We start from the raw sequence: 27,279 nt of genomic DNA on the forward strand, positions 1-27,279 counted from the left end.
AACCTCGTCATCATCACCCTGTGTGTTATCACACCCGTCGTCCTCAGAGCCAACCTCTTCCTGCCCTGACCGAAAAGTCAAGTTGTCGCTCCAATCAGGTATTTGAGTCTCATCATCGTCTTCATCATTGTCTCCACCAACAGGAGTTACAGTTTGGGAACAAGGGTCTACATTATGCTCAGAAACTTCTTCATCTGGTCCTGGATCCGACTTATAAAGATTCTGGGCATCAGATCAGATTATTTCCTCATCTGGATTAACAGAAGCTCTGGAGCAGACCTCCGTTTCCCAGGCTATAGTATGAGTAAAGAGCTGTACAGACTCAACCAGCTGTGCTACCCCATACTCAGACGGGCAGCTGGAGACTTGGGAGCTGTGAGGAAGCAAGTGCGATTGGGGTGACACCTCTGAGGACTGGAGTATTTGTGATGTTGAAATTGAGGTGATGGAGAGCCCACTTGAAGGAGCACTTGATATCCGTTGAAGCACCTGCTGTTTTTGTGCCTCATTTAGAATTTGTAGCGATGGGCGTGTCCGTAAGAATGGGATCGTATCACATTGTCCACGAAAAGAAGTCGACATCTTAGTTTGGCTGGAAGATGGTCTTTCTTCTGCAGATGTTACTCCCCCCCCACCGTGGGGGGCCTCGACCCACCGGCGGACAGGCACCAGTATTGGGATAGGGGGGCTGGCCGTCAGGGTCCACCGCGGCTCTGGCACAAACCCGGCGACACAGAGGTGGCACGGGCAGGAACGGACTGGCCGTGTCGGCTTCTCACTTTTTGGATTTTAGAAGGGCATGACATGCCTATATCTGTGTCTCCCCCTCCTTTTACTCCTCCACCTCTTTTCTTTTCGCATGACTATATGTACTTGTCACTTTTCCATGTGTTAGTTGTGTCTTCTGAGCAGTTTGTCAGCTTTTGGACACCTTTGAAGGTGTTTTCTATGTGTTTCTATGTGTTTTTGTTTGCCTGCCATTGGTTTTAACGGTGTTCGAAGGTGTTCGACGAACAGTTCGACGAACAGTTCGGCGAACACACGGGTGTTCGACGAACCGAACCGAACTCGAACACTACGGGGGTGGCTCAACACTAATACCCTATAACTGTGTAGCAGACCCTCTCCTTTCTAAAGGGAACATGTCGTTACTGTGGCCCTGCTCCATGCGTCTTTAAATTCTTAGTGGGGTTTTTCCTAAATTTGTCAGCCGTTGGACTCACTGCATGCCCTATAACTGTATAGCAGACCCTCTCCTTTCTAATGGGAACATGTCGTACCTTGTTACTGTGGCCCTGCTCTTTGTGTCTTTAAATTCTTAGTGGGGTTTTTCCCAAATTTTGGCAGCCCTTGCAGTTACAGCATGGGCATTACCACTATAGGAGACCCGCTCCTTTATAATGGGAACTGTTTTTTTTACTGAGACCCTCCTCTACTGTATGTCTCTTCAAAGGGGTATTGGGTTGCGTCCAAATTTTTGGCAGCCCTTGCAGTCACTGGATACACAATAACAGTATAGGAGACCCACTTGTTAATAATGGGAACAACAAAGCATTGCCGGCTGATGGCTCTCTAACAATAGCTAGTGCCAACTGCTGGCCTTTTAAGAATAGTAAGGGCCGTCTGATGTCCCTATTAAAATAGGCTTTATGATTTTCATAGTCCCTCCATCATAAATAAAACAGGATGTGTCTGATGATGTGTCACACACCACATTGCCAGATAAGGTTGTAAAATGTTAAAATGACATTTCCCGGTGAATGCATTTGTCTTAAAAAAAACGTAAAATAAAAAAACAATAGGATCTTTCTTTAGTATGAAAAACAGCGTCACCAATTTAACAACAATGTAATCACATTGTTCAGCTTATGCACCTCCTCCTCCATCTCCGAAATGACCACATCAGTCACAAGCTGACAGCACTGCAGCACTGCCTTGGCCTAGCGGCAACAGGCTGTGCTGAAGATAACATGCTTAATGCTTAATTGACAAACCGCCCAGCGCTGCAGAGTTGTTGAAAGCTGTAACACAGCAGCCTGATCTGTGGCTCTCACCGCTGAACATACAGCCAGGCATGGTCGTGTGTGACAATAGGCAGAACCTGGTGACGTAGAAATGACAGCCGGGGTAGATACGGTTTCCCTCTATGCCAGTCCTTTCACCGAGCTAAAGAATATGGCTGTGGTGAAATACAACTCCCACTGAGAAGCTGTTTCATATTGAAATACATTGTGCCCACCAGAGGATTTGATTCTGAGGGCTAACCTCTCTCACCCGCTCAAGAGCCCCATAGCAGCTGCAAAGTTAGTGCTATCATGAACTCTCCTGAGGTAGAAGCCAATGCACACCAACCCTGCCAAGAAGCAGTCCTGGCTAAGAAAAGTGTGTGGAAAGGTTCCCGGAAACTCTATGGCTGCTTTTTTACTGAGGAGGAAACACACGCAAACACGGGGAGAACATGCAAAGTCCTTGCAGATGTTGTCCTTACTGGGATTTGAACCCAGGATCCTAGTGCTGCAAGGTTTCAGTGCTAACCACTGATCCAATGTGCTGCCGTTCACCCTCTAATATCTAACAGGCTGGAGAAACTTGCACCTACTGCCACTCTATCTTCAGCTCCTTTGTGAGAAAATGTATTTGGGCAGCCACTCAGTCTACCAAATAAAATTCCTGAGAAGGAAATTGGGGATGGCTTCGCTACTGGTACTGGGGGCAGTGCTAATACCATGGCGTCATACCATAGTTTGCTGGAAATATTCCAGGCTGGTAGGAGGCAAGCAAATTCCCACAGAAAAGTACAAGAAGTAATGTTCAAGGACCCGCGCTTGTAGAAGACGGAGACAACACCGGGAGAAATCGTGACGGCTGGGGACCGAGTATGGACACGAGGCATGAGGCATGTGGTTGTGAAAAGCTTCTGCCTCCACCAGCCTAAAAGGCCACATTTCAAGTGAAAGCAGCTTTACAGGACTTCCTGTGAGAAATAACACGCAGGGTAGATAGGGTTTCCCTCTATGCCAGTCCTTTCACCGAGCTAAATACAACTGTCAGCAAAAAAAGTTGTGGACTGGCTCCGTACCGTCCCTGGCCACATTCACGTGTCCATGTGTTTGTGGTTAGGCGGTCCTTCCCAGTAAGTGCACTGGGGAGGGCACGGGTAATGTTGTGGGACCCGTGCTTGTGGAAGGCGGAGGCGATACCGGGAAATATAGTGGCGGCTGGGGACCGAGTATGGACACCCGGCCGCCGCCAGCATGAGGTTGTGAAAAGCTTCCGCCTCCACGAGCTTAAAAGGCCATATTTCAAGTGCAAAAAGGTGCCCAGAAATCTGTCAGTTTAGTGTTGCGGCCTGTGGGTGGGTGGGTGGCTGGCTGCATACTTGCACTTGCATTCCAAGTAACAGAAAACTAAGCAGATGGTGGCCTCTATCATCATCATGGCCTCACCTCGGCACTATGAACTCTCCTGAAGGAGAAGCCAGGGCCCGCCGGAGGAGTCTCCGCTTCTCTGGTGGGCCCGTCCAACAGCCCTGGCTAAGAAAAGTGTGGTGGAAGGTTCCCAGAAACTCTATGGCTGCTATTTTAATGTGGATCGGCCATGCTTATGCATGTTATTTCTCAAAACGCATTACAGATCAGGCCATTGTCCAACTCTGTATTCAAGAAATTAAATGCGCAAAGAAAGATGTGTGTGTGTCAAAGCACCACCGACAAGGGCGAGTTGATGTTGGACGGGCTGCCATTGCTTCTGCAACAAGCTGCATTGCAGGACTTCCAGTGAGAAATGACATGCAGGGTAGATAGGGTTTCCCTCTATGCCAGTCCTTTCACCGAGCTAAATACAACTGTCAGCAAAAAAAGTTGTGGACTGGCTCCGTACCGTCCCTGGCCACATTCACCTGTCCATGTGTTTGTGGTTAGGCGGTCCTTCCCAGTAAGTGCACTGGGGAGGGCACGGGTAATGTTGTGGGACCCATGCTTGTGGAAGGCGGATACCGGGAAATATAGTGGCAGCTATGGACACTTGGCTGCCGCCGGCATGAGGTTGTGAAAAGCTTCCGCCTCCATGAGCCTGAAAGGCCACATTTCAAGTGCAAGCAGCTGTCAAAAATTTGGCAGTATAGTATTGCAGCCTGTGGGTGGGTGGCTGCCTGCATACTTGCGCTTGCATTCCAAGGAATGGGGTAGGGACAACTGAAAGCTGCAGTGGGACAAGGACGTGGATGGCGATTGTTGTAAGTCTGCAACGACAGGTTCATGGCGTCAGGCATCTTCGCATGCGCCAAGGATAACTTATGATGGGAACACTTTTAGGCAGTGACCTGGGAGTCAGAGATGCTTCCAGGGGTCTTCCCCATGCTGTTTCCATGACTTTTCAGCACTGTATGCATGTGTCTGATGATGTGTCACACACCACATGGCCAGATAAGGTTGTAAAATGTTAAAATGAAATTTCCTGGTGAATGCATTTGTCTTGGTTGAAAGCAATGCAAAAGTGCAAAAACGCATCAAAAACGCTACGTGTGAAAATAGCCCAAGGTGTGGAGGAGTATTTTTGGTTTTGGTTATTTATTTTGCCTTATATACATGTCATTACCCTGGAAAGGATGTTCCTTAACATATTTCCCAGGAAAATCCATTTTGGTTTTGTTTTTGCATGTTTTATTGTGAGTCCGTAAAAGTGGTATAATACTCTGACAACGTTGTTAACAGCAGTGATTTGGGAGTCAGAGATACTTCCAGGGGTTTTCCCCATGCTGTCCCCATGTCATTTGAGCACTGTTCCCATCGATTTGGGCAATTTTTAGGCCCTCTGCTGACCGCCGGGGGAGCTAACTGAAAAATGCTCGAGCTTCCCATAGACTTACATTGGGCTTGTTGCTAGGGTTGAGCACCCGAATATTCCAATTTGCTCGACCTGAGCAACGAGTACCCGAGCATTTTAGTGCTCGCTCATCACTACTGCTGACAGATTCCCTTTAAAAGACTTTATAAAGGAACAACTTCTTGAAAGTTATGTTTTTTCCACTTTCTGGACATCATCTATATATTTCATGACTGAACAGCCAACAATTTCGTGAATGAATGGCGCTGATCTAGAAGTAAGGGAGTCACTCTTACACAGTAGTTCTCTTGTCTGGCTCATAGAGGAAGTCTCTTACACTAGGGCATATAGGTAGGAGTTGTCATTGTGCGATAAGCCAACAAAAATGTTTCAGCAAAACTTTGGTTTATGCTCTTCTTGTATTTGACATAATTATTTATATATAAAAAGTAACAGACATACAGACAGTTTTTGAGTTTGTATTATTTTATCTGGAATCTGGAATACAAATATATTGATGTTTGTGTTACTATGAAGATAAAATATACCGTATTTTTCGGACTATAAGACACACTGGACCATAAGACGCACCTAGATTTTAGAGGAGGAAAATGAAAAAATAAAAATTTAAGCAAAAAATGTGGTCATGATGCACTTTTAAGGGGGAGGGGGTCTTCTGCTGACACTGGTATAGGGGTAATGTCCCCCAATTCTGACAATATCCCCCATCCTGGTATATATGCCCCCACCCTTCCTTTTATACGTGGTCCCCATCCTGGTATGCCTGGCATCACTCCATCCTGGTATGCATGGCACCCCTCATCCTTATCCTGGTATGCATGGCACCCCTCATACCTATCCTGATATGCATGGCACCCCTCATCCCTGTCCTAGTGTGCATGGTACCCCTCATCCCTGTCCTGGTATGCATGGCACCCCTCATCCCTGTCCCGGTATTCATGGCACCCCTCATCCCTGTCCTGGTATGCAAGGCACCCCTAATCCCTATCCTGGTGTGCATGGCACCCCTAATCCCTATCCTGGTATGCATGGCACCCCTAATCCCTGTCCTGGTATGCTTGGCAACCCTAATCTCTGTCCTGGTATACATGGCACCCCTAATCCCTGTCCTAGTATGCATGGTCCCCCTAATCCCCATCATGCTGCACATTAAAAAAAATAAACACTCCTACTCACCTTTCTTCTCTCTCCTCCAGCGCTGCGTCTTGTCTGCCCGCACTGATCTCTCCATGTGAGTCGCGCATGACGTCACTGCCATGCGCGGCTCACAAGGAGAGATCAGCTGCCGGAAGTCACTGCTCCCCACGCCGGGTCTGTGTGCGCGGGGAGCAGTGACTTCACTCTCCTTCATAGCCGGCACACAGCGGAGCTGCGCTGCGGCTGCTGCCGGCTATCTCCTGTGCCCGCTCATTAAAGAGCATGAATATTCACCCCTCCCCACGCCCATGGGCATGGAGAGAGGTTGAATATTCATGCCCTTTAACAGCGGGCACAGGAGATAGCCGGCAGGAGCAGCAGCCGCAGCGCGGCTACACTTTATACCGCTATTAAGGAGCATGAATATTCATTTTCTTTAGCAGCGGGGACAGTGTAGGCTGCAGTAGGCGGCTGCTGCCTCCTGTGCCCCGCTCCTCCACCGATACCGCTCCCCCCAACACCACACATAAATATACCCCCCCCCCCAACATTCGGACTATAAGACGCACACCCCATTTTCCTCCAAAATTTTGGAGAAAAAAAGTGCGTCTTATAGTCCGAAAAATACGGTAGTTAAGCATAAAAGAGCAATACAATCACGTGATGTATTAACATCATTGTAGGAGCGAAACCTAAGACAGAAACAAAATGAACAATTACCCTGCTGTAAGTAAATAAGTAAAAGTAATAATGAATAGGAACAACATAGGATGATTAGTAGACACCGTTTTTGGTTAAAAAAAATGTAAAAACCATCCCACTAGCGTCAAGGTGTACCACAATCGGGATGGTCCTAACCTCTAGCATTAAAACCTTACTATGTGCCAAAGTGAAGTTTGTGTGAATAAAGGTTGAGCATGACTGGGTACCCAACAAAATGGGAATCTATATAAACATAATGTCCAGCTCAATGAAAGGGAGGAGGTCACACCCTTACCTGCACTAACTGGAGTATAAGTTGATAGGCATGCAAAATAGGAGTATGTTCACAATGGCCATTAAATAGACAAAACCTAAGGCAGAAACAAAATAAACATATACCCTGCTGTAAGTAAATAAGTAAAAGCTATAGTGCATATACATAACATAGGGTACTTACACCGTTTTTGTTTTAGAAAAAAGAGTAAAAGCCATCCTACTGGCGTCAAGGTGTACCAAAACTCGGGATGGTCCTAACCTTTAATACTTTTAATACTATTGGTTAGGATCATCTAGTATTATACCATAACATACCAACTTACACTTCAATCATTGTAGGTGCATCTATGTTGTGAAGACTCGGGGTCTTCCGTGGGCATAATACTACTCAGACTACACAGGGTGAGGGTAAAACAGTGAGGCAATACTTTATTGAACCACAAAGAGGGCAACAAACACATAGAACAGTCCCAGCAAATGGCCAATATGATACAGCATTACACAGTCTCACTCTTCCGCTGTCCCGCCTGGGATAGAACAGCTGCGACTTTGGGAATTCCAGGGCCAACTACCTCAACCACTGACCCCCGCTTCTGGGGGGGCCCCCACAGAGAGAAGGTAGCGGCAGGCTTAGAAAGCTAGCAGTCCATCGATGGTATAAGGCCAGAAGACCCGAGGGACCCACCCTGGCCTCTCCAAGAGTTTTCATGGAGCCAGATGACCGGCTTGTCCCAATCTTTCTTCTCCGAATGTCTCCATGGGTTCCAGGCGACTGGAGGGTCCCGACTGTCAACCCCAAACAACTTATCCATGGGGCCAGGTGACTTCATCGTCCCAACTTGGTCTCCCCAAATGTATCCATGGGCTCTCTGATGGTCAATGGAGCAGATCCATATCTTTCCAGTCAGGGCTATATACCCTTAGGCTAGAATAATGTAGAATCCAAATCTGTGTCTCTTGAATAGAGCCGCCATGCTATGCATCTACTGTCCTGAAGGATGGTTCTCATTCTCCTTGTGAAGTATTTCTGATTTTCCTTGATTATGCCCACAGCACTACAGACATCCCTGTTTATATTTAAATCTGAGTAAGGTCATAATTCACAGGTTGGAGGGAAAGGGCAGCGCTCAGGTCACATTGTTTGAGCTAATCAATTTACGTAGTTGGTATCGCAGGGGCTCTTGTAAATAAACATCATTGTTTCCAAACAAAGAGAAGTCAACATTCAGTTTTATACAAATACTGGTCTGTCCTTCTTGACCAGCCACAGAAATACACATACATTTACAAGTCAACACAAAGATAATAGTGTATTTCTCTTTGATTAACAAATTTAATCATCTGGCTGATTAAGATTATAAGCTGTTTCGTCAGATATGTGTTTAGGGTACAGTATAAATGTCCATGCCCAAGTCAGGGGGCTCTGTAGCAAAGGTGAATGGTAGGCCTCTTTTTAGTGCTTCTAGAATCATGGCATGTAGAATAAAAGCACAAATATTTCATCTGATTAAGGTATCACACTGATTTTACTTGATTTACTAATTTATATAGCACTATCATATTCCACAGTTTTTTTTTGAACATTTTCTTTTTTTCTTGTTTTATCTCTTTTATATATGTATTAATTTTTTAATTATTACTTTTTTCATTTAAGATTTTTTATAATATAATTATCACTGCTAACAGTGTTAATGGTGGCTCAATGTTTAGCACTATTGCTTTGCAGCACTGGGGTTCTAGGTTAAAATCCCACCAAGGACAACATCTGCAAGGCGTTTGTATGTTCTCTCCATGTTTGCGTGGGAGTCCTCCAGGTTCTCTGGTTTCCTCCCACACTGCAAAGACATACTGATAGGGAATTTAGATTATGAGCCCCAGTGTGGACAGTGCCGATGATGTCTGTGAAGCACTGTGGAAGTATGATGCTATATAAGTGAGTAAAATAAATAAATAAAATTATGTCAGGGCTTTTATTAAATGAGTTCTCTTGCCACATTCCTTAGATACCCTGCTATATAATGCTAACTTCTGGAAAGTCTGAAACATAGAGGTTTTTTGTAGTTAGAGATACAGCTTTTAATGATAAAGGCTTTCCTTCTCACTAAGGGAGCTCAGTAGTTTACAGTAGACAGATTATTGCGTAAAAAAACACCTGTCAGTAGTTTCATGCTGTCCTAACCACGGACAGCATGAAATATGGTCCAGCTCCCTAATTATAATGAACTACTTCTTAAGGGGAGATTTATTGAGACTGGCATTTCATATGCCGATCTTAATCTGAAGTACGCTGAAGTACAATATGCCAAATGTCATTGAGAGGTGCTGGCTTGGAAATTAATTTTTATTAAAGTCTTGCACAGAAAAATCGTTTGCAAAATGATTAATGTCAGTTACATCCATTCATATGGCATCCACCTGTAATGCAGGTGCCGGGATGCAACGCAAAGAGACACAAGGCGGAAACAGTCAGGGATTGCTAAAACACTTTATATGTATAACAAGTATTATGCAAGGGGGTTAATAACAGGTATAATAAACAACAACTTGGAATAACAATGAGAAACAGATTTAGTGAATAAGGGTAAAGTTCTCTGCATAAATGTGATGCACCCAGTCGTGAGAGTCACCACGTGAGTTCTCGTTGTATGGCCCTAGCGGGGATCACCGGTTATTCCCGCTAGGCAGCAAGTCGCTTCCGGATAAAGTCTATCAGCTCCCGTTTAGCCTCCCATGCAACAAACGGCCCCCTCCCAACCTAAAATCCTAATACCAACTGTCCCCAGTTTCGTGAGTGGAAATTGGAAGTGACGGTCCTAATCACTTGGGCGATTCCTCCGCTACTGCTGGCGCGTCTCTCCTGTCGCAGTCCTCTCTCGGCTCTTCTCGGCTTGACCGTCAACAGTAGTCTCTCACGCTTGGGGTACGGGGATCCAGACCTCGGCTCTTGACAGGCGGCGGCGGGTCCCAGGAACTTACTCTGTGTGGGGCGCAGGTCCTGACTCTTGGCCACACGTGCAGGGCTCAGGGCGCTTCTGTGAGGAGTCCAGAACTTCTCAGGCGGAGTCTGACTCTGATGCAGTGCAGGCCTCTGACTGGGGCCTGCCGCGCTGGGATCTGCAGTCCCTCTGGAACACGTCTGCTCCTCTCTGCAGCCTGGCACCAAATCTCCCTGCATCTTGGCGCACTGGGCTTTTACATCCAGGAAATCCTTCCTGGAGGTCACCTGATCAGGTGCAGCATCTGAATCTGAATCTCTTCCCCCTCCAACTCCTCTGGCCTAACTTGGTTCAACTTTATTTCTTCTGGCCAGCAGATGGCAACCTTTCCTCATCTCTGACACATCCTGCAAGAATCCTCCTTTATTGCACTTTACTACACACCCATATAGAACAAATAGTTAACTGGTTACAGTGCTTCATCTGTTCTTCTAATACAAATGGTTTATGGAAGAGTTCGGGTTAAGGTAACATTTGTACAAGCACATAAATAGTTGAATCTCATTTATTTTTAGCATTTTCAATTCATTTTAGACAATGGCTAAGCAGCATGGACACGATAATGATAGAAAACATGGTCAGGATCGCATTTTTGTCGACTAGCTTGGATTTCTGTTTGACCGATGAGTCTTGGTCACTGCTAGCTGTAGGTTTCAACCCAACCACAGAATTAACGTTAGTGGCGACGTGGTAGCGTGATGTTGTGAACTTCTGTTGTGCAGCTACATGTACTAATTTAAAGATCTCATGCAGACGTTTGGGAATTTCGGTCCAATCTCAGACCACAAGACATTGACTGGCTGCAGCCCTCCTGACCCAAGCATCAAAGCTTCATATATTTCTGTAAGGCTGTCACGCTCATGTCGGAAGAGCCGCGGCCAGTCCATGCATTAGTGGTCCGTGTTCAAACAGATGTGCACAGACATCTGCATAAGCCCTAAATTAGCAGTAAATAATAAAGTGGCTAGAGAGTTTTCTTTGTAGAGGTTTGGAGTGCGTTTGATTGTGGACACGCTAGCCATAATGAACATTTATCTCTATGTTTATAGAGACGGATTCTTGTATATGAATGGCTGATAAAAGGGGCATTTATTCTGTAAGGTAATGGTGAGCGAGCATTGTTACAAACGGTCATTTCATGATTATCTTGAAGTGTAAACAGGCTGCCAATATCCTGATGAATGTGCATTGGCTGAAATGATCTTTTATATAGACTTATCAAGAGAACAGAGACAGAAAAAGCAAGTAAATTGAAAATTAGCTTATTTTCAAACTTTTTGCCTCTATATAAGAAAATGGGAAAAGCTTTTTAAAGGGAACCTGTCACCAGAGAAAACGTTTTGAACCTGCAGATATACAGTAGGGTTAATCTGCAGGTTAATAGTGTTACTAATTCTCCCTGGAAGCGTTCCGATTTCGGCACAGACATGGGTTCAGTCACTGCTCTGAGTATAGAGAGCGACGTCTTTAACCGCGCCCCCGGCCCTGACTGACACTCCCTCTGCATTGGGGCTGGGTGTCAGTCAAGGCCACAGACACCATTACAGGTGCCGCTCTGCATTCTCAGGGCAGTGACAGAACCAGTGCCGCCCCCGTGGCTGAAATCAAAATGCTGCCAGGGAGAATAAAGTACATTTTCTCCCCGCAGTGTTCAGCTAAGTGCAGGCGCTGGTCAGGTTAATAACACTGTTAACCTGCAGATTAACCCTATATTTGCTGGTTAGTAGTGTTTTTTCTGGTGACAGGTTCCCTTTAAAGACAATTTATTACAATGATTTTGTCAACTTATCTGAGAGAAAAATAAGGTAGGGACAGAGAACATGATTCCAATTATGTATTACTAACTAGACTGCTTGCTTTAGTTTTAAAAAAAATCATTGTTTGAAAAGAAGGCGATTATCACTATAGGACTAATAAACCTGCAGCACTGAAGTCCTTGATATTCATCCCTGCTCCCCTCTGAGTGGTTTTCTGCCTATGCACAGTGTAGATAGAAAACTGTCAATCAATGCTGAAGGTTTATACCGATAATCATGTTGCAAATCATTTTTACTGTACAACAAACAATCTGAAAAGAAAACTCAAAAAACAATTGCAGAGTTTATTTTATTTATTTATTTTACCATTTCACTGCACTTAGAATGGTTTTCCTGTTATCCAATATATTGTATGGTAAAGTGAATGACATTATTCAGAACTACAACTCATCCCACAAAAAATAAGTCTTCATATGGCTGTTGATATAAAAATAAAAAATGCGATTTTTTTTTTTTTTAAAACCAAAAGCCCAAAAATAAATTATTGGAAGCAGCAAGAAAGGGTTAAAGTGTAATTTTTTTTTGTCCATGGGTTGTGCTAGGTATTGCACTTCAGCCACGCTAAAGTAAAATAGGGCTCTACTGTATTGCCACATACATGCCAACGGCAGGACTGCACCTGTTCCAGAAAACAATCTTACCGTTCTTATTGTCTCCAATTATGTATCATTACAGTTAAGCCTTAATTGATGAAGTTGTATACCGTACAATATTCTTTATTCCATTTAACTCAATGCAAAATGTATTCATACTGAGCCTTTATTTTTCTGTTGCAGGGAGTCAATGTTATACTCTTTATCGAATATTCCGCTCAGTTGGACAAAAGGACGAACTGCTGTATTGAGATGAACAATTTGAACCCCATTGGTGAGTTCATGTATATTGTACACCACTGTTATTCGGAAGCTATTTTTTTCCGAGTGAAGTAGATGGAATGACTGAATGCATTCCTGTGCATTTTACAGTAAGAAATAGCATTGAATGCTGTACTATTATGTCCTCGGATTGAATCACTGAGGCAAAAATTGGATCACATTGTATAATTTGTTCTTCTCATCATACATTGCAAAGAGAATTGAACTGAATCTTAAAAAAAGTAATTTATGTTCTTTTAAATGGTCAGTCATTTAAAAAAAACTTAAATCATATAGAATAAATCAATAGAAGCTTCTTATATGAATCAAATTGCTTCTTTGTCCACTTTTGAGCTACTCCTTCCATCCCTCCTGTCTCCCCTCCTGAACCTAAATTCATCATCCACTCTTAAAAACTATTCAAATTAGTGTTGGTCAAAGCAAGATGGACAGCTAGCTCATTGAGGTATCAGGTTACACTGCCTATTGTACTCTGTGGAGGGAAGAGTTCTCATCACAATGAGAGACGAGAAGAAATGGGCAGGCACAGCAAGATGTATTCACAGCCACACAGCTCAGTACTATTGTATAATGTCCTCCATTCTGCTGCTGCATCTTTTTCATGTGTTAGGGTATGTGCACACGATGCAGAAATGAAGCAGAAAATTTCTGCATCATTTCTGCATCTCCCTGGCAGAAAAAACGCATGCAGATTGTGCATGCGTTTTTCCTGCAGAATACATGCAGATCCACATGCGGATTCACATGCGTTTCCGCATGCAGATTGACAAGCGCTTTCCAGGCGATAGCATGACTTGGAAAGTGCTTGACAACTAGGTCACACTATATAAATCCATGCAACCAGCATGGATTTATATAGTGTGACCCGAGAGAATGGTTAAAAATAAAAAATAAATGTATACTTTACCCTCTGATGGCCCGCGCTGTCCTGCTCAATCCGTTCTCCCTCGCCGGAAACTTTGAATTGAAAGACCTGCCGACGTCAGCGTCACGTGACCCGTCACATGACTCTGACGTCAGCGCAGGTCCTTCAACTCACTGCAAAGTGCCGGGAACCAAGCAGGAACGCTGCGCGGGCCGCCAGAAGGTAAGTATACATTTATTTTTTATTTTATTCTTTTTTTACATCTTTTTTAATGGTACCTGGGTGTGGATGAGACTCTCCTCTCCTCCACACCCGGGTACCATCCGCACATTAGAACGCGCCAATAGCGCAAGTACAAATGCAGTCTTGCGGAATTGGTGCGTTCTAATGCAAGTCAATGGCGGCGAAAACGCCGCGTTTACGCAAAATTAATTGACATGCTGCGGATTTTTGAGCGCAGCATTTACGCTGCGGAAAAATCCGCATCATGGGCACAGCACATGCGGATTTCAATTGGGGAACATTGCTGCCCTTCTACCATGCGTTTTTAATGCGTTTCCGCGGCGTTTACGCAACTGCAAAAACGCCGCGGAAACGCATTAAAAACGCATTGTGTGAACTCAGCCTTACAGAGAAAGAAAAGCAGGAAGTTACTTTCTTTTATGTTCTATTTATGGAATACAACATAGCAGCTTGTCTCCACTCCCTAGTTCAAAAACGACTGAAAATTAGAGATAGTGCCACATAAGTCACATAATGGTCAGAAATAGAGTCATTCCTTGTGTGCACACATAACAGCCTATGCAGAAAAGTTGCCTGAAATTCTAGATATGCTTTATACAGGTACTTTCACATTATTCTTTGTTTTAATTTAGCTTTAATCTGTATATATCACTAAAAAGGTTTTTTTTTCTCCATTGCATTGCAAAGAATAGTTGATTCTCCTGTGAAGTCCAGCCATAGGCTGAGCATCATAGGAGACTACAATTTACTGTTTGTACTGCAATACATATTTATCGTAGTATCTACAACAGGTGATGGAATGATCACAGGTTTATATTCTCTTGACGGACTAAAAGAAAACTAAAAATTCTAATCAGTGCCCTTTTCCTCTGTTAAAAATAAAGACATTAAAAAAATAAACATAATAGGTATCACTGTGTACTGAAAAGTCTAACTTATCAAAATATAAAATTATTTAATTTATATACTAAATTCCAATAACATTAAAGAAATCAAAATGCCTGAAGTACATATTTTTGGCATCCTGCAACTGTGGCAGAAAAGGAAGGTGGTCTCAAAATGTCCAATCAACTCCAAAATGGTATCTATAAAAACATCAACTTTGTGCCCAAAAATCAAGCCCTCACGCAGATCAATCTATAGAAAATTATAATAATTATGGGTCTCAGAAAATGGTGGCACAAACCTTTTATTTTGCAAATTTCAGATGTTTTTTTTCCACCACTTGTATTTATAAAAAACTGAAGGACCACTCTATGTGACTGCAGACTTCTGAATCCTCATAGTGCGTACACTGCATGCTGTCAGGATTCTCCAGTATTCCCACTGAGAGCAGGCGGTCACATGACCGCAGTTATGTGATATGCATGCTTCTGACAACATTCCAACTAGACATGCTTGTCCTCACTAAATACAAGTGAATTGGGCAAGGACATGGACGTCTTTTTGTAATGTAGTTGGAAGTATGCAAATCACATACTTGTGATCATGTGACTGCCTGGTATCGTTGCAAACACTAGAGAATTCTGACAAGTGTGGGGTTCACTCTGTCAGGATTAAGAAGTCTAAAGGTCACATAGAATGACTGCAAACTTTTAGCAAAGGACCAGACATCCCCTTTAATATGGAGTTGGTGCTCAATTTGAAGATAAAAACAACTCTTCTATGAAGCCTTTTCACAACAGTTTGGAATGTGTATGCACAAATTTTTGCATCAAATTCCTCCACATCAAATTCACCCAACCATGCCTTTATGGACTTTACTTTATACACTAGGGCTATGTTGGAAGCATTTAATTATCCAAATTGTCACGGTATGCTGAGGCATTATAATTTCCTATCACTGGAACTAAATGGCCTAGGTCAATCCTTTAGAACAGTGGTCGGCAAACTTTTTTGCACCAGGGACCGGCTTTAAGCAAGACCAGTTTTCAATGGCCCGGTGGGGGTGGGGGCGGGGCTTTGGTCATATGTGGGTGGGGTTATGGAGGGGTGGAGCTTAGTGCATACTTATCATATAATTATGACATTTATAATGAGAATGTGATTCAACTTACCATAGGTTCAGAATGAGTGGGAGCACCAGGCTTGTTTCCCTGGATCAGTGGGAGCACTGGGCTTGTTTTCCTGCAACAAGACGGTCCCATCTAGGTCCCATCTGATGATGATGACCACTACTGCTGCTACTGGACACAGCCACTGCTGCTATGAATTTTCACTGTTATTTGCTTTTTTCACTTTAACCAGAAAATCTGCTGCTGGACCGCACGACACCAGAACACAGCTACAGGAGTCATAAGGGTGGGACACCTGACGTCATATCTAGCTGCCCATTAGCATCCAGAGCCCCTCCCCCTCCAACTCGCAGCTAGCAGGAGGGGAAGGAGCGCTGGACACACATGACCTGCTTGTCCCTCCTCCTGCCTCAGCACATTCTGCGAGTAGGGCCGCATGGCTAATTATCTATTCACTGCCAGTCCCTCCTCCTCTTTTCTTATAGGCTACTGATCACATGCTGGCTTTCTCCCTGCTGATCCTCTACAACTGTCAGCGGCGCCGCGGACTGGCTGAAAAACCCCAACGGCCCGGTCCTGGTCCGCGGACCGGCGGTTGGGGACCTCTGCTTTAGAAAACAACCCCATAGCATTATTCCTTCTCTAGCAAACTTTACTGCTGGCACAATGTATAGTCAGGCAGGTAATGTTCTCCTGGCATGTGACTCATTCATTGGGCTGTAAGAGAGAAGTGTGATTCATCACTTCACAGAAAACGTTTCCATTGCATGACATTGAGCTTAGTGATGTTAGACGTGTATGCAGCTAATCAGTCTTGGAAAGTCATGTCATGAATTTCCCAGTGCACAGTTTTTGTGCTGATGTTAATGTTACAAGAGTTTTAGAACTCTGCCGACATTGCAGATCGTTTGTGACTGTTATGCACTGTGTACCTCAGTATTCAGCGATCCAGCTCTGTAACTTTACATAGTCTCTACTTCATGGCTCAGGCGTTGTGGTATAACATCTTTATATTATACATAGCTAGGAGATCAAGATTTATAATTTGGCAGATAGAAATCCTCAAAGTAGCAGCCATGGCGCACTAGTCATTAATATAGAGCATCTACACTATTAGCATAGCCTTGCTGTCCATACACTTTGGATTAGAACAGTCACGATTACGCAAATAGACTAATGCATTTGCAGTTACTTTAGCAATTGCTACATATATAGAAATCACATTGATAAATTGACGTATAGGCAGGTTTACAATGTAGAAATACACTATGCATCTGTAGCACCCCGAGGACTCGGCTGCTACAGGGGTATTGCACCTCAAACCAGAGGTGTGGTATTCCACTCCCGGGTAAGGATGGAGTGTGGGACCGAGCTCAGTAGCTGCATGCACTACACTCATCCCATTTCCGGGGGACAGAACAATGGTACTCCCACTAGGTAGATGTGCAGGTACGACAGCGTCTGTCCCTGGCTGGAGTGGGAGGGGGGGAGGAACATCCCAGTAGTGTAGGAGCAGACAGGGGAGGGACTCTGGGCATAGGAAGGAGCCCATTGGGTGCTAGTCACCTGGGCTCGGGTGTCAGAGGGAGTATAAGAGGTGGGCACCATCTTAAGACAGGGTCCTGTTCAGAGGAGAGTCTGTTCTGAGAGAGAGTTCAGCCAGAGAGGGCTGACAGGGAGCTGTGGCTCCGGCTGGGCCCAGCTCCAGGGCCAGGCCTGAAGCGCAGAGAAAGAGGAAGAAGAGGAAAAACCCAGTGAAAGGCCCAGAGACACAAGCAGAGGGAACCCTGAGATCCCACAAGTGAACTAAGACGGGTGAAGGGTTGGCAGAAGAGGGTACCGGATCCCAAACTGGTAGAGGCAAAACATCCTTAGCCAAGAACCGGAGGTCGTGGACAAGTTTTGGCGCGACCCCTCACCATATCCACCAGGAAGGCAAACCACGCATAGGGTCAGGGAAGCCGGGAAAGGTTTCGCCACTAAAAGACCCGAGGGAGCCGGACAAAGGTGGGTCCCTGGTGAGGACGGCCCGTAGGAAGGAATAGAGGGGAGCTTGGGACCACGCTCTGGAACTGCCTGGGGGTTGGCCGAGTCCCGCACCTGGTGGACGCAGCACGGCTCGGGTGGTCACTGCTGGCCAAAGTGTCCGGAGCAACACCTGTGAGTAAAAGCCTTGAAACTGCACCACACGTCTCTGAGCTTCTTTGCTGCACCATCACTACCACTAACTTCCACATCTGCTGCCCTGAGGCCATACCCCTCCCATTGGGGGTTATACCATCCACGCTGCACATCCGTACCACCGGCCTCAGCGGACTGTCCTGCAGCGGCGGCTTCATAGCCGCATTCAACGGGTGGCGTAGTCGAACATTCTAACATCTACTGCTATACTCAGCCACACAGTTTGACTCCCTGGGCACGGACCGGGTCACCGCCACGAGACTACTACCCCCATCTGATCCGGCTCCGGGTAAGCCCCCGTGCGCGCGATGCCGCACGACACAGCAGGCCCAGGGGCGCGTCAACTTTGGCGTAGTTGGCAGGATTACGTGCCCGCAACCGACGGGTACTGCATGCCTGAAGAAAAGTTCACATTTACCGTAAAAAGGAGTCTCCCGCCAATTCCGGAGGGTCCCCGCCATCGGACGCCATCTCGGATCGTTTCCCGCCGTTTGCCCGCCATCTGCAGCCTTTTCCCGCCATCCACGGAGTTTCCCGCCATAAAGAGACGATTCCCGCCATCTGAGACGATTTCCCGCCCTCGCAGAGCGGACTCCATTATGGGCGTGCCAGAGGGTGGCAAGAGGCCACCTCCCATCATGGGCCAGGTCCAGGAATGGCGCCAAAAGCGGAAACCGCCCCCACCAGCAGAGACTGCAATGATAGAAATGTCCATCACTGCCCCTGGAACTGACAATCACTAAGTTGCCCCGAGACCACCCTCAATGGGGGCGGATACAGAACAAAACCAAGAAGATGGGTGCGGCCTGGAGGAGTCTGGACAGATCGCACCCGGAGATAGAGGGAGAGTCGATCAGCACCGACCCTGTGGTCCGGAACATGTTGCAGGCTGCCACCCCGGAAGGCCTGGTGGAGATCCTGGCACAGCTCCCCAGAAATCAGGAGCGTGCACAGACCGCGCTGGAGGCCTTGGCCCGGAAGATGGCCCGGGTACAGCAAGAAGCGCTGGCCGAGTGGAGGAGAGAGATGGTCCAGCAGGCTGGAACCCGCCAGCAGAGGACACCACCCGCAACGTGGAGCAAGTCTGCCCCTGAGGATGGTGCAGGAGGAACGGAGGCAGGAGACGACGCCGCAGAGGGAGCCGCAGAGATGGAAGCAGGTAATGGGGACGTCATCACCCCGTGCCCAGTAGCCGCAAGCCTGCCCCAGCTCCCCGTCGCAGAGCCCGAAGTTCCACTTACCGCGCCCGTTGCCGCACCGCCGCTGCTTCCAACTAGGCCTCAAGCGGCAGGAGCCGCGGTCGTGCCCTCTGTTACGCCACGCCCCTTGACCCTGAGCGCGGCAAAAGAGGAAGTGCCCCCGGCCTGGTCACAGGGCCGAGTACCCCCGGGCGCCGCAGTCTCCACAGCGCCCTCTACCTCCACAGCGCCACCGTCCTGGTCGCAAGGCCGAGTACCCCAGGGCGCCACCGTCTCCACAGTACCCTTCACCTTCAGAGTGCCACCGGCCTGGTCGCAAGGCCTGGTGAATCCGGGCGCCGCTGCCCCCACCGCGCCCTCAACCTCCACAGTGCTGCCCCTGGGTGAAGACCTATTCACGCAGCACACTTGCCCGGATGGGCAGTCCTTCGTGTGGCCACCGGAGTACGTCAACCCCCGACTCCGGAAGGAGTGGCCCAAGTGTGAGCCTCTGATCCAGGCTCCGGCGCCCGCCAACATTGTCCCGCTCCCATTGGAAGAGGCCCAATTTGCGTGGGACCCCACCAGCGAAGACCTCATGGGGTTCACTCAAGAGACCCGGGCGGCCGCAGCCCAACGTGAGGAGTGTTGCCGACAACAACTGGAAGTCTTTCAGAGGGAACGGCGAGAGAGGCGGGTCCGCGAGGAGCGGCTGCAGGTCCAAAGCGCGGAGCAGAAAAGCCGGACCCGACGAAACCGCCGTGCGGCCCACGGTCCCCGCGCCACCGGGACTGTAATAAAGTTTCAAATGGAGCACGGCTGGGGCTTTATCCGGGATCACAGAACCCCCGGCGATGTCTTTGTTACCCGCAGGGATGTTGAGAGCCACCTGCCGGAGGGACACCGAGGACGTGACCTTTACCCGGGTGATGAGGTCACCTTCACCCGGCACCAGTGTGCCAAAGGACCATACGCCCTTCACGTGCACCGGTTGACGGAGGAGGAGTTGCAGTATGAGGAAGATCAAGGGGACCCGGACGGGTCTGAAGACTATCCTCAGGAGGAGCCAAGGAGAAGACACCGCTACTGAAGGGAAGTAGCCCAAATAAAGTACTGTAAATAGTTACCCGTAAGGGTACTTGACATGCTGCTAATCAGAGTATGGTCCCCGTTGGGACTAGTGTGGAATTGTTTAAAGGGACTGTTTCCTGTGTGCCCCTAATCCCTTACCAGGCTGAGGACTGTGAGCAGCCATTCCCCTATTCCCCACTGGCCGAGGACTGAGAGAGGCCATACCCTGTAAATAGTTGCGCTTCCTAAAGCGCCCCCTTCTGGTTTTATAAAGAACTGTTTTTCTCTAGTGACTGTTGCACTTTACCCGGTCACAAGTTGCACCGTGGCTGGAAGAACAAGAACATTTTATATAAAAGAGTTTTATATAATATAAGAAGTTACCCGTAACGTTATATTTTCTGATAATGTTTTTTATAATGTTTTATATGTTAGTGTGTACTTTAAAAAAATTTTGTATGTTTTGTTTTATTCTTTTACAGCCCGAGGACATGCTGTGGTTTACCAGGGGGGAATGTAGCACCCCGAGGACTCGGCTGCTACAGGGGTATTGCACCTCAAACCAGAGGTGTGGTATTCCACTCCCGAGTAAGGATGGAGTGTGGGACCGAGCTCAGTAGCTGCATGCACTACACTCATCCCATTTCCGGGGGACAGAACAACGGTACTCCCACTAGGTAGATGTGCAGGTACGACAGCGTCTGTCCCTGGCTGGAGTGGGAGGGGGGGAGGAACATCCCAGTAGTGTAGGAGCAGACAGGGGAGGGACTCTGGGCATAGGAAGGAGCCCATTGGGTGCTAGTCACCTGGGCTCGGGTGTCAGAGGGAGTATAAGAGGTGGGCACCATCTTAAGACAGGGTCCTGTTCAGAGGAGAGTCTGTTCTGAGAGAGAGTTCAGCCAGAGAGGGCTGACAGGGAGCTGTGGCTCCGGCTGGGCCCAGCTCCAGGGCCAGGCCTGAAGTGCAGAGAAAGAGGAAGAAGAGGAAAAACCCAGTGAAAGGCCCAGAGACACAAGCAGAGGGAACCCTGAGATCCCACAAGTGAACTAAGACGGGTGAAGGGTTGGCAGAAGAGGGTACCGGATCCCAAACTGGTAGAGGCAAAACATCCTTAGCCAGGAACCGGAGGTCGTGGACAAGTTTTGGCGCGACCCCTCACCATATCCACCAGGAAGGCAAATCACGCATAGGGTCAGGGAAGCCGGGAAAGGTTTCGCCACTAAAAGACCCGAGGGAGCCGGACAAAGGTGGGTCCCTGGTGAGGACGGCCCGTAGGAAGGAATAGAGGGGAGCTTGGGACCACGCTCTGGAACTGCCTGGGGGTTGGCCGAGTCCCGCACCTGGTGGACGCAGCACGGCTCGGGTGGTCACTGCTGGCCAAAGTGACCGGAGCAACACCTGTGAGTAAAAGCCTTGAAACTGCACCACACGTCTCTGAGCTTCCTTGCTGCACCATCACTACCACTAACTTCCACATCTGCTGCCCTGAGGCCATACCCCTCCCGTTGGGGGTTATACCATCCACGCTGCACATCCGTACCACCGGCCTCAGCGGACTGTCCTGCAGCGGCGGCTTCATAGCCGCATTCAACGGGTGGCGTAGTCGAACATTCTAACATCTACTGCTATACTCAGCCACACAGTTTGACTCCCTGGGCACGACCGGGTCACCGCCACGAGACTACTACCCCCATCTGATCTGGCTCCGGGTAAGCCCCCGTGCGTGCGATGCCGCACGACACAGTAGGCCCAGGGGCGCGTCAACTTTGGCGTAGTTGGCAGGATTACGTGCCCGCAACCGACGGGTACTGCATGCCTGAAGAAAAGTTCACATTTACCGTAAAAAGGAGTCTCCCCCCAATTCCGGAGGGTCCCCGCCATCGGACGCCATCTCGGATCGTTTCCCGCCGTTTGCCCGCCATCTGCAGCCTTTTCCCGCCATCCACGGAGTTTCCCGCCATAAAGAGACGATTCCCGCCATCTGAGACGATTTCCCGCCCTGGCAGAGCGGACTCCATTATGGGCGTGCCAGAGGGTGGCAAGAGGCCACCTCCCATCGTGGGCCAGGTCCAGGAATGGCGCCAAAAGCGGAAACCGCCCCCACCAGCAGAGACTGCAATGATAGAAATGTCCATCAGTGTGAGAGGGCTGCCCCTGGAACTGACAATCACTAAGTTGCCCCGAGACCACCCTCAATGGGGGCGGATACAGAACAAAACCAAGAAGATGGGTGCGGCCTGGAGGAGTCTGGACAGATCGCACCCGGAGATAGAGGGAGAGTCGATCAGCACCGACCCTGTGGTCCGGAACATGTTGCAGGCTGCCACCCCGGAAGGCCTGGTGGAGATCCTGGCACAGCTCCCCAGAAATCGGGAGCGTGCACAGACCGCGCTGGAGGCCTTGACCCGGAAGATGGCCCGGGTACAGCAAGAAGCGCTGGCCGAGTGGAGGAGAGAGATGGTCCAGCAGGCTGGAACCCGCCAGCAGAGGACACCACCCGCAACGTGGAGCAAGTCTGCCCCTGAGGATGGTGCAGGAGGAACGGAGGCAGGAGACGACGCCGCAGAGGGAGCCGCAGAGATGGAAGCAGGTAATGGGGACGTCATCACCCCGTGCCCAGTAGCCGCAAGCCTGCCCCAGCTCCCCGTCGCAGAGCCCGAAGTTCCACTTACCGCGCCCGTTGCCGCACCGCCGCTGCTTCCAACTAGGCCTCAAGCGGCAGGAGCCGCGGTCGTGCCCTCTGTTACGCCACGCCCCTTGACCCTGAGCGCGGCAAAAGAGGAAGTGCCCCCGGCCTGGTCGCAGGGCCGAGTACCCCCGGGCGCCGCAGTCTCCACAGCGCCCTCTACCTCCACAGGGCCACCGTCCTGGTCGCAAGGCCGAGTACCCCAGGGCGCCACCGTCTCCACAGTACCCTTCACCTTCAGAGTGCCACCGGCCTGTTCGCAAGGCCTGGTGAATCCGGGCGCCGCTGCCCCCACCGCGCCCTCAACCTCCACAGTGCTGCCCCTGGGTGAAGACCTATTCACGCAGCACACTTGCCCGGATGGGCAGTCCTTCGTGTGGCCACCGGAGTACGTCAACCCCCGACTCCGGAAGGAGTGGCCCAAGTGTGAGCCTCTGACCCCGGCTCCGGCGCCCACCAACATTGTCCCGCTCCCATTGGAAGAGGCCCAATTTGCGTGGGACCCCACCGGCGAAGACCTCATGGGGTTCACTCAAGAGACCCGGGCGGCCGCAGCCCAACGTGAGGAGTGTTGCCGACAACAACTGGAAGTCTTTCAGAGGGAACGGCGAGAGAGGCGGGTCCGCGAGGAGCGGCTGCAGGTCCAAAGCGCGGAGCAGAAAAGCCGGACCCGACGAAACCGCCGTGCGGCCCACGGTCCCCGCGCCACCGGGACTGTAATAAAGTTTCAAATGGAGCACGGCTGGGGCTTTATCCGGGATCACAGAACCCCCGGCGATGTCTTTGTTACCCGCAGGGATGTTGAGAGCCACCTGCCGGAGGGACACCGAGGACGTGACCTTTACCCGGGTGATGAGGTCACCTTCACCCGGCACCAGTGTGCCAAAGGACCATACGCCCTTCACGTGCACCGGTTGACGGAGGAGGAGTTGCAGTATGAGGAAGATCAAGAGGATCCGGACGGGTCTGAAGACTATCCTCAGGAGGAGCCAAGGAGAAGACACCGCTACTGAAGGGAAGTAGCCCAAATAAAGTACTGTAAATAGTTACCCGTAAGGGTACTTGACATGCTGCTAATCAGAGTATGGTCCCCGTTGGGACTAGTGTGGAATTGTTTAAAGGGACTGTTTCCTGTGTGCCCCTAATCCCTTACCAGGCTGAGGACTGTGAGCAGCCATTCCCCTATTCCCCACTGGCCGAGGACTGAGAGAGGCCATACCCTGTAAATAGTTGCGCTTCCTAAAGCGCCCCCTTCTGGTTTTATAAAGAACTGTTTTTCTCTAGTGACTGTTGCACTTTACCCGGTCACAAGTTGCACCGTGGCTGGAAGAACAAGAACATTTTATATAAAAGAGTTTTATATAATATAAGAAGTTACCCGTAACGTTATATTTTCTGATAATGTTTTTTATAATGTTTTATATGTTAGTGTGTACTTTAAAAAAAATTTGTATGTTTTGTTTTATTCTTTTACAGCCCGAGGACATGCTGTGGTTTACCAGGGGGGAATGTAGCACCCCGAGGACTCGGCTGCTACAGGGGTATTGCACCTCAAACCAGAGGTGTGGTATTCCACTCCCGAGTAAGGATGGAGTGTGGGACCGAGCTCAGTAGCTGCATGCACTACACTCATCCCATTTCCGGGGGACAGAACAACGGTACTCCCACAAGGTAGATGTGCAGGTACGACAGCGTCTGTCCCTGGCTGGAGTGGGAGGGGGGGAGGAACATCCCAGTAGTGTAGGAGCAGACAGGGGAGGGACTCTGGGCATAGGAAGGAGCCCATTGGGTGCTAGTCACCTGGGCTCGGGTGTCAGAGGGAGTATAAGAGGTGGGCACCATCTTAAGACAGGGTCCTGTTCAGAGGAGAGTCTGTTCTGAGAGAGAGTTCAGCCAGAGAGGGCTGACAGGGAGCTGTGGCTCCGGCTGGGCCCAGCTCCAGGGCCAGGCCTGAAGCGCAGAGAAAGAGGAAGAAGAGAAAAAACCCAGTGAAAGGCCCAGAGACACAAGCAGAGGGAACCCTGAGATCCCACAAGTGAACTAAGACGGGTGAAGGGTTGGCAGAAGAGGGTACCGGATCCCAAACTGGTAGAGGCAAAACATCCTTAGCCAGGAACCGGAGATCGTGGACAAGTTTTGGCGCGACCCCTCACCATATCCACCAGGAAGGCAAACCACGCATAGGGTCAGGGAAGCCGGGAAAGGTTTCGCCACTAAAAGACCCGAGGGAGCCGGACAAAGGTGGGTCCCTGGTGAGGACGGCCCGTAGGAAGGAATAGAGGGGAGCTTGGGACCACGCTCTGGAACTGCCTGGGGGTTGGCCGAGTCCCGCACCTGGTGGACGCAGCACGGCTCGGGTGGTCACTGCTGGCCAAAGTGACCGGAGCAACACCTGTGAGTAAAAGCCTTGAAACTGCACCACACGTCTCTGAGCTTCCTTGCTGCACCATCACTACCACTAACTTCCACATCTGCTGCCCTGAGGCCATACCCCTCCCGTTGGGGGTTATACCATCCACGCTGCACATCCGTACCACCGGCCTCAGCGGACTGTCCTGCAGCGGCGGCTTCATAGCCGCATTCAACGGGTGGCGTAGTCGAACATTCTAACATCTACTGCTATACTCAGCCACACAGTTTGACTCCCTGGGCACGGACCGGGTCACCGCCACGAGACTACTACCCCCATCTGATCCGGCTCCGGGTAAGCCCCCGTGCGCGCGATGCCGCACGACACAGCAGGCCCAGGGGCGCGTCACATCCAACTGTGTAACTTTACATGGTCTCTACTTCATGGTTCAGACGTTGTGGTTCTTAAACTCTTCCTATTTTAATAATAGCACTCACAGCTGATTGAGGAATATTTAGAAGGAAAGAAATTTCATGAACTGACTGTTAAACAGTGATATCCTATTACAGGACCATACTTAACTTCAGTGATCGATTTAGAGCAAGCCATACTGTCATACATGTTTGTAAAGACAGATGACAGGGCTAGTGTCATGCCTTGGTTTTTGGACTCGATCCAGTGACCTTTTTCTGTGTGGTTTGTTTCCTTCTCTGTTGAGTCACAGTCCGATTCGTCTCTCTCCAAATGCTAATGGTTCTTTTGTCCTTGCTTTCCTTTTCTTGGTTGGCTTCACTTCAGGTGTTTTTAATTTTCTCTTTTGGTTCTGTCCTATCACATGGTGGGATGGGCTTTATATAATCACCTCTCACTGACTTTCTTTACTGGCTATACTTCTATGTAGATGGTGTCAGGAGTTCCAGCTCCTTAACTAGGGATTATCTTGCTTCATTAACCCCAGTTGTTTTTTCTGCGGTCTGACTGAGAGTCCTCCTTCCCAGCACCCTTCCATTTCTTTTCCATTTGGGTATCTGAGAGATTTTTCACTTTGTCCATTTATTTTTTGGTTCTCTGTATTTTTCCCTGTCTACCTTGGGTTCTCGTGTCTCCCTACATAATCTCATTAGTATTACTCTTTGTAGGATTTGGGTTGTGGCCTCCCCTCTGTTTCCTCAGGAGGTACGAGAAATCCCTCAATGAAATTTTAGGGAGCCACGTTCAAGGAGGTGTTTTTGAGTTGTGTCGTTAGGGAAGTTCCTAGTGTGTACAGAGACCAGTTGACTTTCTTTGTAAGTCCTTTTTTTTCTATAGTTACCTATGTGAGTGTGTGAACACGTTCATAACAGCTAGGAGCTGGATTTTATACCCTTGTGTCAATGAGGCTGAATGAAAAAATAGAAATAAATAGTTAAGAGGTGTGCCCAATACTATATATATATATATATATATATATATATATATATATACATATGTATATACATATATACAGGGTGAGCCATTTATGTGGATAAACCTAAATAAAAAAATAACATGGGAATGGTTGGTAATATCAACTTCCTGATTGTGGCACATTAGTATATGGGAAGGGGAAAACTTTTCCAGATGGGTGGTGATCATGGTGGCCATTTTGAAGTCGGTCATTTTGGATCCAACTTTATTTTTTTCAATGGGAAGAGGGTCATGTGACACATCAAACTTATTGAGAATTTCATAAGAAAAACAATGGTGTGCTTGGTTTTAACGTAACTTTATTTTTTCATGAGTTTTGTACAAGTTTATGACAACTTATAAAATGTGTTCAAAGTGCTGCCCATTGTGTTGGATTGTCAATGCAACCCTCTTCTCCCACTCTTGACACACTGATAGCAACACCGCAGAAGAAATGCTAGCACAGGCTTCCAGTATCCGTTGTTTCAGATGCTGCACATCTCGTATCTTTACAGCATAGACAATTGCCTTCAGATGACCCCAAAGATAAAAGTCTAAGATCGGGAGACCTTTATGGCCATTCATTTGGCCCACGATGACCAATCCACTTTCCAGGA

The 27,279-nt window shown here is 48.3% G+C and overlaps 1 protein-coding gene across 1 annotated transcript in view; it reads left to right on the top strand.

Moving 5' to 3' along the window:
• LAPTM5 (lysosomal protein transmembrane 5) overlaps nucleotides 1–27,279 on the top strand; it is a 144,095-nt gene that overhangs the window by 45,000 nt on the left and 71,816 nt on the right. Inside the window, exon 2 of the mRNA XM_073670614.1 lies at nucleotides 12,550–12,640. Coding sequence (XP_073526715.1) covers nucleotides 12,550–12,640 — 91 coding nt within the window. The remainder of the gene's footprint in view (nucleotides 1–12,549; nucleotides 12,641–27,279) is intronic.

This window comes from Phyllobates terribilis, unplaced genomic scaffold (genome assembly GCF_046119375.1).
Source record: "Phyllobates terribilis strain yellow unplaced genomic scaffold, ASM4611937v1 Scaffold_2__4_contigs__length_985480577, whole genome shotgun sequence".
Lineage (NCBI taxonomy): Eukaryota > Metazoa > Chordata > Amphibia > Anura > Dendrobatidae > Phyllobates > Phyllobates terribilis.